Source organism: Blennius ocellaris, assembly GCF_963422515.1.
Source record: "Blennius ocellaris genome assembly, chromosome: 3".
Lineage (NCBI taxonomy): Eukaryota > Metazoa > Chordata > Actinopteri > Blenniiformes > Blenniidae > Blennius > Blennius ocellaris.
The window spans coordinates 20,477,245-20,491,774 of record NC_137652.1 but is presented as its reverse complement, the minus strand read 5'-3'; the positions used below and the strand labels follow the sequence as shown (position 1 = coordinate 20,491,774).

General features: G+C 43.5%; 1 protein-coding gene across 1 annotated transcript; it reads left to right on the top strand.

Annotated features, from left to right (window-relative positions):
- Nucleotides 1–407: 407 nt before the first annotated feature.
- Nucleotides 408–7,707, top strand: LOC308145882 (aspartate aminotransferase, cytoplasmic-like). The gene is made up of 9 exons (XM_080517473.1): nucleotides 408–630; nucleotides 3,999–4,180; nucleotides 4,286–4,409; nucleotides 4,491–4,603; nucleotides 5,075–5,179; nucleotides 5,449–5,599; nucleotides 5,675–5,840; nucleotides 5,919–6,061; nucleotides 6,294–7,707. The coding sequence occupies exons 1-9, from the start codon at nucleotides 522–524 to the stop codon at nucleotides 6,431–6,433; spliced, it is 1,233 nt and encodes a 410-aa protein (XP_080373599.1). The 5' UTR covers nucleotides 408–521; the 3' UTR covers nucleotides 6,434–7,707.
- The last annotated feature ends 6,823 nt before the right edge of the window (nucleotides 7,708–14,530 follow it).

The window sequence follows — 14,530 nt, the reverse complement described above, 5'->3', positions numbered from 1 at the left end:
TTCTGATGTTCAAAACAATGCTGCGACAGAGTTAGGTTCCTTTTTCTCCAGCTATTATGACAACCACGCACTGCGCAATTAACGCCGGCCATCTCTGATAGCTTTAAATTAGCTTTAAATTGGAAACAATTAAACAGACTGGTATCGCAAATCAAGTAGCGCGGAGCTAAACCGCCGCCCCGCAAACTTCCGGAATAAGGTAAATAAATCGTATCATGTAGTTTTTGATGCTTTATTCTAATTGGCTGGTTTCAGAGCTGCGTCCGTAGACGTGCCTTCCCATTGGCTGTTGCACCGTCGTCTGTTCTTCGACTTCCGTGAACCGAATTCGAACTCTCGCTCACTGATTGGCTGCTTTTGGGGCTGCGTCATTCGACGTGCCTTCCTATTGGCTGTCACCCCGCCGCTTGTGTAGCGTGTGTCCTGAAACAGCAGTGAAGGTGAACCCGGGTCCGTCTCTCTCTCTGTCAGCCGCTGGAACCTCCACGTCCCGTCAGCTCCTCCTGCACCGCTCCTGAACCATGTCCATCTTCAGCGACGTCCCCCAGGCCCCGCCGGTGGCCGTCTTCAAGCTGACGGCTGACTTTAGAGAGGACAGCCACCCTCAGAAGGTGAACCTGGGAGTCGGAGGTAAGAGTGATTCGCCGTGGGCTCATCCCAATGCTAACGCTAGCTACCCTTCCTTCAGCGAGGCACAAACTCTGGCCCTCGCGGGGTTTTTTTGCCCCTCGTTGGCCTCCGAGCTCTGTGAGTTTGAGCGGTTATGGAGCCGTCACGCTGCCTCACGCGAGCAGCTCACTGCCGTGACCTTCGAGTACAAGCTAACACCGAAGCTAACAGCTGTGGCACCGTCCAGCTCCTCTATATATGGAAAATTAGCAAATATGAGCATTCTGCACGTCTTCTACCGTTTAGAAACACTTCAGGACTTCGTCTCGTCACTGCTTTCTTATACGACCACCCCCGTCTCGGTTAAAGAGACCTCAGTTTAACGTGGCATAGTATTTATAGGCAATATTTACTTGTTCCACTATCATTTGTGTCCTTGAACGCATCATTGTGCTCTGGTCTCTAATAGAGAAATCTCCAGCCTGTTTAAGAGCATCATATGGGCACATTTTAAAGCCTGATTTGGGTGTGGAATTCATGTTGATAAAAGTTTTGTTTACCTCCTGAAAATGTGCATCCTTCATTTGGACTCCTGACCCTTTACAACCTGGTCATGGCCATACTTCTTAAATCACTGAGCACTGTTGTACTACTAACATTCCTGAAATGTGTTGTGTCGTTGCTATGAGATTTGATTAGCACCGTGATAATCTGCATTCGTCTAAACGTGAGGGGACGAGTGATCCTGAAAGTGGTAAATGTGAGTTGCTTTTCTTGTACTGCAATCATCCAGCTGAAGCAATAACTGTCTTAATTCCAGTATTCAGTTGAACATGATGTATATCTGATCAGAGGATCATTTCTAAGAGACCACTCAAAATCCCTGAGATTATACAGTGCTTTGTCCCTATTACAATCTCAAGTCACTAAAACTTATTTTTAGTTAGTCTCGATCAGATGACGTAAATCAGCTCTGCAGCTGTTAAAAGGAGCACCAGCTTTTGTGTTGTAAAAATATGTTGGTTTTCGCTACCATATCGAACCTGTTGTTGTAACTCACTGGTTTCTTGTAAATATCTTTAAGCATTAGACTTCAACTGAACAATCAGAGGTGTTTTGGCTTTCGTCGTCCAAAATGATGGAAACAATTGGACATTTATTATTGTGTGTGTCGTGTGGAAAAGTTGTGAATTATTTATTTTAATCATTTAAAAGTAGTTGATTAATAAATCAAGTATTTATCCAAATAATGTTTCTAATGCTTATTTCAGAAATTATTTTTTGTTCTTTTGGACCTTTAAAACTTTAAAACCTTGTCATCTATTGTGGATTACCTTTCTGGACACAAGAAGATCTTGTAGTGAGTTCGATGGTTTTCACTCATTTTGTTTTGAGAATTTTCTGACATGAAATAATAACCTGAATCGGATTGGCCAAATGTTTCAAAATACAGATGTTTATTGCAGAAATCTAGAATGAACCAACCGTCAGAGTGAACCAACTTATATTCTCTCATAATACAATCTGTAAAAGATGGGGGTTTTGCTAATGATTCCTAACCATTTTGTTGGACTGACTATCAATCTCTGATTTGTCAAAACAGTAGAGTGAAGCCAAAATCTACTTCATCCAAACTATTAGCAACATACAAAAGCAGGCAGTTTCTAAAGTCTTCCTTTGGTATTCTTTGAAAATCTCATTTTGATAACCTTTCAATGGTCCCATGTGATTTCTGGTGTCTCTGTACGATTCAGAGCCAGTTCTTTCCACTAAATAACCTGGAGATGTTTCTCATGTTTTGTCACAGTAAGTTTCACAACTGGGATTAAATTGCAGTGTGATTTGTTTAGCTTGCCTTTTTTTTTCTTTTTTTTCTTCATTTGTTAGAGTGTTGTTGCCCGCCCTCTGCAGGGGTTATTCAGGTGCATAGGGTCTCGTGGTTCAAGAGCCCTGATTGTCGCTAAGCTTTTTCAAGTTGTTACCAAAACATGTGAGCACGAAGCCGGCTGTTGGCGGCGGTGTGGAGCCGCCAACAACTTTATATTCTAGCCAGGCGCCAGGGTTTGGTGTTTGTTCATGTAAACTGTCTCTACGATCATCAGTGCACTCGGCGTGGCCACCACCTGCTCCACATTTCACAGCAGAATCCTCTGAGCTCTTCAGAATGACTTTATCTTCCTCTCATTCCAAACTACAGCGAGGGCTTGTTTGACCTTCCCGGTCACAGAGACGGCCTGATATACGACACGCTTCTGCATAGCATGAGGGAGCAGGAGTTCTTCAGGAGTCAGATATGTCTCTGCTCTGCAGCTGACCTTAACAGGGTGTGTGACGTTACATAAGATTATCTGAAATGTTAGTTCGTGAGAAATGTCAGCTGTCTGCATGAATCCATAATAATATGTAGAACAAAACGTGTGCTGATTCATGTCGCTCAAATCTTATCAAAAGCCGTGGAAGGAAGTAAACCCTGGATTTAATCAGTTTGGACCAGATGTGATTCAGCTCAGAACGATACCCATCTGCTTCAAACAGCTCTCCGAGCTTGTGCTGGAATATCTCAGCTCTGTTCAACCTGGATTCAGCTTGGACCCCGATGCTGAACACGCTGAGGTGTCTATTCATCATTAGTGCTACAGAAGCAGTGTCATCGCCATGCCTTTCTGTCGGCTTCTTTTCCGCTTCCTAAACCGCATGCCGCTGGTGCAGAGGCTCAGCCGGGCGAACAACTTTTAAATCATATTGGGTCCATTTCAGTGTAAAGTGAAAGTCAAGTAGTGAGAGTATCGTTGCAGCGCGGTGGGTATTGCAGCCCTAGTTTTGGGCATTCTTTTATATGACAGTGGTACTCCGAGTCACTGAGAACGCAACGACAAATGGCTCCCGAGATGGACCTTTTTGAAAACGCTCAGACTTCGTCTCCATGTAGAATAGGTGGTGGAAACGGTGTTCCCTGCATATGCGCCACGGCCGTAGTAAATAGTTGTGCACATGCTCAGTAACTGGACAATAACAGTGTTTCCTCCAGAGTGTCATGACTCCCAGTCCATATTCTCCTGGGACTTGGTCGGTTTGTATGTGAGAGTAACCGTGATAACAATCCAACTTGGTCGTCTGTACTCTCATTGTTAATATTTATAGTGTATTGTTCTCTGTGTGCACGTGTATGTGGTTTCAATACAAAAACAAACGGCACACACCAGTGGCCCAACACAAAAACTACATAGTTTTCAGCATTTCTACGGAAACTGAGGACAAAACGTTTCTGAAATGAAAACACAAAAACAGTGCATTCACCTGAAGTGTTTGGTGCGTAAACAAGGCCTCTGTCGTATGTTTCTGGTCTGCGCACGGTCGGTAAGGATGCGTGTGGTGTCGTGTCCCCCCAGCTTACCGTACCGACGACTGCCTACCCTGGGTGCTGCCGGTTGTGAAGAAGGTGGAGCGTCTGATTGTGGAGGACAGCAGCCTGAACCACGAGTACCTCCCCATCCTCGGCCTGCCCGAGTTTCGCTCGGCTTCGTCCAAGGTTGCCCTGGGAGACGACAGCGCTGCCATCAAGGACAACAGGGTGAGGCCACCAAAGAAAGTGTTAAATTAATAAATTAATAATAATAAAAAAAACTCCCAATGGTCTTTTTATATGTGGAGTAAATGTTCTGGGTCCCTCCACCAGGTGGGAGGAGTCCAGGCTCTGGGCGGGACCGGGGCCCTAAGGATCGGTGCTGATTTCCTGCGGCGGTGGTACAATGGCGTCAACAACACGTCCACGCCCGTCTACGTCTCGGCGCCCACCTGGGGTCAGTAAGCGTCTCCTGAGAAGCTTCACAGCCTCAGCTTGGATCTGAGGTTTTATGGCCTCTCGTTTGGTTTCCTTCCAGAGAACCACAACGGCGTGTTCGCTGATGCCGGCTTCAAAGACATCCGGCCGTACCACTACTGGGATGCCGCGAAGAGGGGCCTGGACCTCGCCGGGCTCATGGACGACCTGGAGGTGAACAAGGACTCACCAAATGAGCAAATTATTCTCAAGCGCAATGAGATAAGCATTTATTTTTACAATAAATGCTCAGATTTCATGCAGTGGGCTGTGCTGACTGGAAAAATACAATCACTGTTCATCCCTTCGACAGAATGACTTTCAAATGAAAACCCCAAACTTGTATTAAGTCTTGACTTAAAAAAAACACTGAATTAGTGATTCCTAGAAACTGAACATTTAAATTTTTTCTAAAACTTTTCTCCTGCCACTGTTATCTAAGCGTTGTCCCCTTGAATGTAAAACATTTTTACAACTTTCTTAGTCGCCACCCGAGGCTCCAGTGGAGGAAAATATTGTGAAGTGTTGAGTTAAAAGAGCTGAAGTTATGACTGCAACTGGCGTCGGGTACAGATTAGACCAAAGGACTGGGACACTTAGAGAGTACAAACTCATGAGCTTGTGTGACTTGCTCTCTCTCCCCAGAAAGCTCCGGAACACTCCATCTTCGTCCTTCACGCCTGCGCACACAATCCCACTGGCACCGACCCCACCCAGGAGGAGTGGAAGAAGATCGCAGAGGTCATGAAGGTAAAACTGAGCAATCCTTTTAAAAATATAATCAATGTTTCACTCAGACTTTAAGCCAAAATACAGTAATAATGGTTTATCTGTGGTACTGTTAACAGCTTTCTGTGGTCACACAGTGACATCGAGTTGGCTCAACTGATATATAAGTCGTTCTTCATATAAAACACACATAATTGGCTAAAAAACACAAAAAAATGTTACGATCTTACCAAGTTGTTTTGGTTTTTTTTTTCCAACCACATTTTCTCTCTTTCTTCGCACGTTTCTAGAGGAGGAATCTGTTTGTGTTCTTCGACTCGGCCTACCAGGGTTTCGCCTCCGGCAGTCTGGATAAAGACGCCTGGGCCATCCGGTACTTCGTGTCTGAGGGCTTCGAGCTCTTCGTGGCTCAGTCCTTCTCCAAAAACTTTGGCTTGTACAGTGAGTCGTCGCGTTTCGGTTCTTTCCCCTCTCTCCAGAGTTCGTTTCGCCCCTAAGCCGTCTCTCTGTCTTCAGACGAGAGGGTGGGGAACCTGACGGTGGTTGCCCGGGACAATGAGAACCTGACCCGCATCCTGTCCCAGATGGAGAAGATCGTGAGGACGACCTGGTCCAACCCCCCGTCTCAGGGGGCGCGCGTTGTCAGCAAGACCCTCAACTGCCCCGAGCTCTTCGCTGAATGGTACGAAACGTCACGTGAGCGACAACCCGAGGTCTTTGTGCGGTTGCTGGCTGATGCTCCCGTGTGGTTCTTCTCCAGGAAGGGCAACGTGAAGACCATGGCGGACCGCGTCCTGTTGATGAGGGATCAGCTGAAGAGCAAACTGCAGGCTCTGGGAACTCCCGGGACCTGGGACCACATCACCCAGCAGATCGGCATGTTCAGCTTCACCGGCCTGAACCGTAAGTGGAAAACAGTTTTTTTTTCTTATTATTATTATAATGAAGCCACTCGCGCATGCACCCAAACAGGAATGCAACATCACTTCCTGTGTTTCTGTTGTTACCACGTCGAAGTGAAACTTTAAAAAAAAAACTAAAAACTCTGCATCGTCGCTTGAAACGCTGTGTAAACGGGGCCCCGAGTGATCGGTTGGCATTTCTCCCGTGCTAATCCCAACATTTGCTTCTGCAGCCAAACAGGTGGAGTACATGATCAAGGAGCGCCACGTGTACCTGATGGCCAGCGGACGCATCAACATGTGCGGCCTCACCTCCAAAAACATCGACTATGTGGCACAATCCATCCACGAGACCGTCACCAAAGTCCAGTAAAGGCTCGTCTCCCCCAACCCCCTTGTCTTTCATTGTCCCTCTGCTGGAACCACGGCAGGGATTCCTGTGATTCGACCGGAGGGACGATGAAGTCCTTTGAGTTCTCGGATGAAATTATGAAAGTTTCTGGGAAGTGCAATGTCTTTTAAGAGACCCTTGAACGCACACAGTCGGTCTTCACAGACTCCACGATGTTGTAAAGTGTTTAAAAGCTACAAAGTTAGCATCTTTTATCCTATGGTTTCCCATCAAATACTGCCTTCTTTTTTTTCAATTTTTGTCCAAATCATTTTTGATCCCATCTGACTGGTGGATTAAACACAATCTCCACCAGCAAGGTCGTTAATATATTCACAATATATTCCCTGCAGCTTTCACAAAAAAATTTTAAAATGCATTTTAAGTAGTAAAACGTGCATCGTATCTGACCGGTGCCTTTCACTGCAGGAGATAAATGTTAAGTTTCCAACTCTCTTATAAAATTCAATGTTGGATAAACTACAGCAGCCAAATTAGCATAAGCTGCTAACATAGCCAAGTTAGCAAAGACATGCAGAATAATTAAAGTGGCAAAACAAAACCCAGAAAGCCTTAAGGCCTTTAAAGTGTAAAATTAGCTTTAATGGCTAAAATGTGAAAAATAGCTGAAACTAACAAAAACTGCAAAATTAGCTTGACTGATAATATAATGGTTCTTAAATATAGTTTGAACTGTTTTATCCTTGTTTCAACAGATGCTATCTTTTGCTGCTACAGGCAAACTGTATTTCATGGAAAGTGGTGGAAAAACGTCTCTTCTGGTGATAAAAACGTGTAGAACAAACTGCAATGTAAACCGTTTGTGGTCCGACTCACTTCACGTAACACTGCACTCCCGCTTTCCTCCAGATCTTTAGAGCAATGACTCCAACAATCACCTATTCAGCTTGTAGAATCCACAAATAGCGGAGCGACACTGTAATCTGAATGTTTTAGCCTGAACCTGTCCAACTGAACGGCACAAGTCCTGGACGAGTTCCTCAAATGATCATGGTCTCTGTCACGGCCGGTCTGGAAAGGTCACATAAAGGTAAACACGCATGCCTCTTGTCCAAAGTGTTTCCTCGCAGCTACGTTAACGGCCGCGTCAGTAGATTGATCCTCTTTGTGTGCCGAGACTCGACAAGCTCCTCTCGCTCCTCGTTGTGTTTTCTGCGGTGCTGTGACTGTTACTGTGGCAAGCCACTCCCATCATTGCGTTGATAACGAAATAAACTATAAGTCACTGAAACAAACTGCTGCTTCTTTGTTTTCTTTCCTCAATTTCTAAATGCAGGGTTGAGGGGTCGGAACACTGAGTCGGGTAAAGATGATTGTTTTGTTGATGGATGATCACAGAATTAACCATTTGAGGCTACCAAGGTGAATATGTGTGACCTGCCTAATGACCCATTGATGGATAGATTATTAATCTTGAGGGAAGTTCAAAGACAAACCAGGTCTCAGAAATTGTTCTGTTGTATCTGGTACCAAGTCATTAGAATAAGATCCTCTTAAGACCTGGAGATTTTAAGTCGTATCTTCCGAGGTTTGGACTATTTTGTGCTCCACAGAAGAACAGATTCCACTTGTGGTGGTTCAGTATCGGGTTAGGAGGTTCACCAGCTGGGAGAAGGTCCCGAGGTTGACCTAGAACACAGAGATGACATGTGGTTTGGTCTGGGAGGAGCTTGAAGAGAAGTTCCAGTTGACCTGGAGGGAGCTGTGGATGACGGAAATGTTTGGGTTTCATTGCCCTCCATACTACCAACTGTGACATCTTGAAAAAAGATAATTTGATGGATGGATTAGTGTTGTAGTCAAGATAGAGATCAGAACATCCCAAGAGCCAGACCTTGAAAACAGGATCTCAGGACAAAGACCTCTCTCAAATACTACAAGATGAGAATAAATGGAAATTCTTTTAATAAGAATAATTTTTCTTGCCAAATGAATTGTCTTTTTGTGACCTGAACATGTTAAAAAAAAAAAACTCCCCAGATTTGGCACAAAAATCAGCCCCCATGAAAATGTCATTGGTGTCACTCATGGGCAAGGCAAAGATTTAAAAATTCGTAAAATAATCAATGGTTTCACCGAGGATGATGGAATTTGGGATGCATGTGAAGTGTCAGCTTGTCAGATCTGCAGGTTTGTACATTTTTGTCAGACTGACATGTTGCCAGGAAGTGATGTGTAACTCTACATGCTGCAATCTACCTTAAACTGGACATGTTTAATTAAAGTCCTGCCCCTGGTCACCGCCATGCACGGTCAGAGCGCCACCTTATGGAAGCAAAAATTCAACATTTTTGACAGTTTGATGAAGGATTGGTTACCACAATTCCATCAAACTCTGACATGCATCACGTTCCAACAGTACATGAGTGCTGTCGGAGCCTAAACGCAGTTCATTGAGCTTGGTTAAAAAGGTAAATAATTTAAGTTGATCTAAAACAGCAACAATGTAAGACGTTTAATTTGGTAGGAATTAGGAGGAGCAGTTACAAGTATTTTAGTTCACATGGGCAATAATGTAATAAGTTAATCATTTAAAATGTTGTGGTTGATTTAAGTGGATAAAAGTTAAATTTTTATATTATTTGCAATGTTTGGGAAGGGATAACTGTTTGGTGTTTTTTGGTGGCTGTGCACCTTTAATTGTTTGTTGATGCTCCCGGGTGGGGGAGTTTCGGGGGATTACCTGTGACAGGAAGTCAGGCAGGTGAGAGTGGAGCCGCACGGTTTTTTGACTAAAGTGTAGTTTCCACTGAGATGTGGCCATAGCTTGACGCTCTCTCTCTCTCTCTCTCTCTCCCTTTTTTCTTTTGTGTCTTGGGTCTTGGATGATTAATACTGACTGGATTTAACGGACCACTTACATAACTTGGAACACCTTTGGACATTTTTTCTGTACCACCCTTTTGTTTGTTTCTTTGAAAAGTAAACTGTTAAACCTTACGAGTGGTCCTGTGGATTTTTTTTTTTTTACTTGGTTACGATGTGGATGAAGGAGAGGAGAAGAGAGAGAGCGTCAAGCTAAGGCCACCTCTCAGTGGAAACTACAAGTGCGTGCGCAGCTTTAACTGTATTGTTATTCTTTGCAAATGAAGACAAAAAAATGCATCCTGCTGCCACATGATCCTTAGGTTCAGCCCAAACTGTTTGACCTGTACGCAGGCCCGCCCCTCCCTACACGCAGAACACGCGCTGTGCGTAGGGCCCCGCGATCCATGGGGGGCCCCATTTTGCCCAAGTGAATTGAATTTCCCTCGAGATCAATAAAGTATCACAGTTAGAGAGTAGAGAGAGAGAGATTGCTTCCAAACGTCAATACAATAATAATAGTAATAATAATAATAATAATTATTATTATGTTATTGGAAGGGGGCCCCCAAAATAAAATCCTGCTTAGGGCCCCCACTTGGCCAGGGGCGGCCCTGCCTGTACGTTAGTTGAAAGATAAAATTGACCAGACCTCTGTCTTTATTCTCACTTGTGATGGTCGTCATAGTCATGCATCAATGTACTTTAACCAACTTCAACTTCTGCAGCAGCTTCAGTAACTCGTCTGTTGGCTCGGACCACGCGGCCTCCGCTCCTTCGACTTTATTTGCCCGTGACCCGGAGGTTCACTGCTTTCCTTCCATTGGACGACTTTGGACCGACTCTGACTGCAAGACTGGCTGCACCTCCGACAGCGGCAGGTTTGTACAGTATCCTGTGACCCCATTGTTTTCAAACTCTTGATCCTTTTTAATAATTAACTACTCAATCAACCACCACATAATCAGTAACCCCATTTCTGGCATCAACAAATATTTGAGGAGGTTGGCGCACGTACAAGCAGAGTTGGAGCTCTCAGTTGATTTTCGGTGACTTTGCCCCAGTAAACTCGGGTTGAACCAGTTCATCACCAGCATGTTTCTGTACATCTGATGAAAAACACCTCAGTCAGCCAAGGGTTCATCAGCTCCTCTTCTGGAACACTTATGGCATTTTCTTTACATTTTGTTTTTATATTCCATCATCATATTTGCTGTGTCTTTTGTATAATTTCCTTATTTTATCCATTTACAATCTCCGAATGCATTTTTGCACCATTTTGACTTTGTCAAAGTAAAAAATTTACAAAAAAAAAATCATCAACCGTCAATATTTATTCAAGCTTATTTTCAAGAAATCAGTTCAATGACCACAAGCGTTCTTGAAACCACCAAACACTCAATTATTTATCAGATTTTAACTATTTAAATGCCATGTTTTTGAAAGTATTATTATTAAAAAAAAGAAGAACAACAACATATTCCAGGAGGATGAGGGATGGAGCTCTGATGGTGATTACATTTTTAAATATGTGATGATTCATACCAAAGTCAATTTGATTGCATTAGTATTTTTCCATGTAGTGCCAGAACATCTTTTTCATTCTCCACAGGACTAAAAATGGCCCAATTAGTTCTTTAACCATCGTGATTTTTAAATGTAACGTTTCCAGAGGAGTTTTCCATTTCTTCTTAAGAGATACTACAAAAGAACTTGTATCTCAATGAATCACTTTTGTTCTTTATTCTAGTTTTTCTGGTTTTGCAATCCTGAAGGACTCTGGTTTGTTTTCTGTCTGTGTGGAGTTTGCATGTTCTCTGCAAAAAGTATGATGGAAGATTGATGAATGGTTAAAACACTGTCTTTGTGTGCTTAATTCTCAGTGTTTTAGGGAGTATCACTATCCTACAATGCAGAAAAATCAGCTTTATGTCACTTGCAGTTGTTTTCTGAACACAATTCGGATGCTAAAGCACATTTTCCACCAATATTTTATATATTTCTATATGAATGCATCACTGATGATGAAGCACTTCGCTATAAAGGAGCCAAACACTGGTGTTCATGATTTTATAACGAATAATCTCAACTATTACAACAATTATCTCTTTTTTTTTATCTCTTTCTTGCACATTAATAAATATATTATGAGTGTTTAACCAATAAATGAGTTGAAGTGTGAGCTGGATTTGCCTCCGACAGACCAGTTTTGACCGCCTCACCTCAAATGAAGACAGTAGACTGTTGAACTTGTGTGAAATTATTGTATTTTTTTGTACATTTTGATGCAAAATATCCTCACATAGTGTCTTTCTACAAGTATTCAAGTCCAAAAACATGTTTGTGTTACAAAACTGAGCTGAAAACAATAGAAATCATCTCCACTGAAGTCTGGAAATCCTCAAGTGATCTGGTTTGAAAAGGAGCAGAGCATCCTCTCAACATGTCGCTGCGAACCGGGGCGGCACTCCAATGCAGCACAGTGACTCAGCAGCTCGGACAGAGGAGGGGGGGCGCTTCATCTCTCCTGTCAGATTAACCAATCAGAAGAGCCCAGAAGCTCCCCTCCTCCTTTATCTCCTTGACTGAAAGCCTTTTGTTGGGAATGGATTTTCTAAAAAAAATTGATGATTGTCATTGAAAGTGACTCTTTTCCAGGTTTTCTCACCTGGGAACTTTACAACTGAAAGTTTACTTCCAGCTGAAGGTGAAATCAATTAGGAAGATAATTATTTGGATGGATTTGACATTTTCTCCCATTATTTGCGAGCATTTGCTTTCTTTCCTCCTCCTCCTCCTCCTCCTCCTCCTCCTCCTCCTCTGTACTGCAGTGCCACAAATCTGATCCTGCAGACCCAAATGCAGCCACTCCCATCCACCCGTCCTGCAGGCACATCCATCCTCACTGTGGTTTAAAAGCTTCCTCAGATAGAAATTCAGTGCGTGAGACGCAGGAAGCATGGAGCCATTTGGCATCAGGTGCAGTTGGTATTGCTCTCTTACACTGCGAGCTGCAGCAGGAAAGGACAAGAGAAGCCAAACAAAAACCTTTTAGGGGTCGGTACAGTGCATTAGAAATTGCATTCAGAATCTAACTCTATAAAGCCCGATATTAATCCTTAAACATGTTCAGCGTCACGCAACAATACAAAAGCGGCGATACATTCTCATAAGGATCTGGCGTGACTGCAGGTCCAGAAGATCTGAAATACACTTCGAAAATGTTGAGACGCTTTGGAGGAAACAGTGCTCTTATTGTCCAGCTCCACGCGTATGTGTGTTACGCATGTAAATATCTGGTGGCCTTGGCCCGATTCTCTGTTTTGACTTGAGGCACTGTTGAAGAATGTCTTTGAAAGAAACAACAGACACATTTCCCATTGAGTCACCAAACCTGTTTAGCACGCAACCGAAAACAGCTGTTTACACATTCTGAAGTGTTTGTTCACGACCTTTATTCTAAAAGCAGACCCTGGTCTATTCTAGATTCCAGGAAGTGTCTTTTTATGGTTTCCTTTAACTTGTGCAAATAATACTAGCAGCAACTGTGGAGTCGGCAAAGCGAAGGACTCCGTCTTTGTTCTGTAGGACCAGAGGACTTCCCAACTCTTAACGTCTCGTCAGGTCAGTATTTACAAGTGACGTCTTTCTCATGCAATATCATCCACTTGAAATGAATGATAGAAGATTCAGCAGTTTAAGAGTTGAGCAAAACTGCTAATCCAGACTACTGATCCCAGGCTTCATGCTAAGTTTAACTAACCACTTGAGTGGTAATAAAATCCTAACAGATGAGAAAATGATGACTAAATGGGGAAAAACTGCTAAATACTTCTTGTCAAATATTAGTAAAACATTACATTTCAGATCATTTCCTCAAATGATAGCTATGTCATTAATGAAGAAATTGGCATTTTACCCATCATTCTTCTCACACACTTTGCTTGATTCATGCTTTACTAGATCAATTGGGGGGGGGGGGGGGGGGGGGATGCTGCAATGCCACAGTTATGGTTGATTACGTAGTTTCACCACAAACCTCCGACACAAAAGGCTCTGTGAGGGCGGTGCCGGGGGATACAATCTGGGTCGTGGTCATTCCAGCTTATTTCGAGGTGTTGGATTAGGTTTGAGATCAGAAGGTTGTTGCAGATTAAATTTTTCCCACCAAAATGAGACGATGCTGCAGAGTTTTGTGAGAATTGCAGAGGTTGTTGACAAATAAAAGGTGAGCCTCTGGCCTACTTCGCTCGACAACGTTTCAAATGAAAACGTTTCTTTTTTGTCGTATTGTTTTATTCAGAAAGGTTTAATGTTTACATGGCAATTCCAGAGCCACTGAAAACAATGTCAGTTTAACTTTGGGCCACTAGTGGGGGCTTTTGTTGTGAGAGTCATGACACTCTGCGGGAAACACTCTTCTGAATGTCCATCTGCTGAGCATGTGCACAACAACTAGTTACTACAGCCGTGGTGGGAATGTGCAGTCGCGGTCACAGTGTTTCCGCCGTCTGCATGGAGCCGGAGTGTTTAAATAAAGTGGCGTTTTCAGTGGATCCGGGCAACGTTATCGTGTAAACGGACCACCATAAATGCAACAGAAGTTTCGCGTTTTCACATGAAAACGTCGTGTAAATGAGAACTACGCTTCTCCATTGTATGGGTAAGTGTTAAATGCTAAGAACACAATCTGATCAGACAATACAGTACACGACTCGATGCTCCTAGTTGAGGTTCCTCCTGCGCCTTGTGGAAGAGTGCGTACAAATCAGCATCATCTTTGGAAACCTTCCCCTTTTTGCTGCGTCACATCGTCCCCTTCAGCACCGGCGTGAGTGCGCACGTCAGTTGTGTATAAAAACTCATTAAAATCTAGTATATTCATAGTCATTCTTTTATATACGAGCATCAGCAGGAAAAAGCCGGAGGGGTGGAGATGAGAAGCGCATTGAAGAAGCTAATTCCTTTGTTGATCAAAGAGAGGAGATGGAAGCGGATAAAAACGTTGGTTTGATGCATATTGCCAAAGCTGAGCCTTCTTGAGGAGAATGGCGCCCTCCGTTCACTTACGTATTCCTGGTAATAGATGCACCTCATGGCCTCCTTCAGTGTGAGCGTATGAAATGCTTTCAGATAAAACTCTGACAGCTTTTGAAGACGTTGTCTTTTCAAACAGCTTGAAGAACCATCAGGCGATGGGAGTTTGGAGAGTTTGGGGAGTTGGTAGAGTTCAGGTCTCTTTCACAGGCTCGG

Excerpts from the sequence above, each read along its gene's own strand:
- LOC308145882 (XM_080517473.1), top strand. The coding sequence starts at position 522 with ATGTCCATCTTCAGCGACGTCCCCCAGGCCCCGCCGGTGGCCGTCTTC. Across the intron at positions 631-3,998 it reads GGTGAACCTGGGAGTCGGAG|CTTACCGTACCGACGACTGC; the intron begins GTAAGAGTGATT and ends GTGTCCCCCCAG. Across the intron at positions 5,841-5,918 it reads CCCGAGCTCTTCGCTGAATG|GAAGGGCAACGTGAAGACCA; the intron begins GTACGAAACGTC and ends GTTCTTCTCCAG.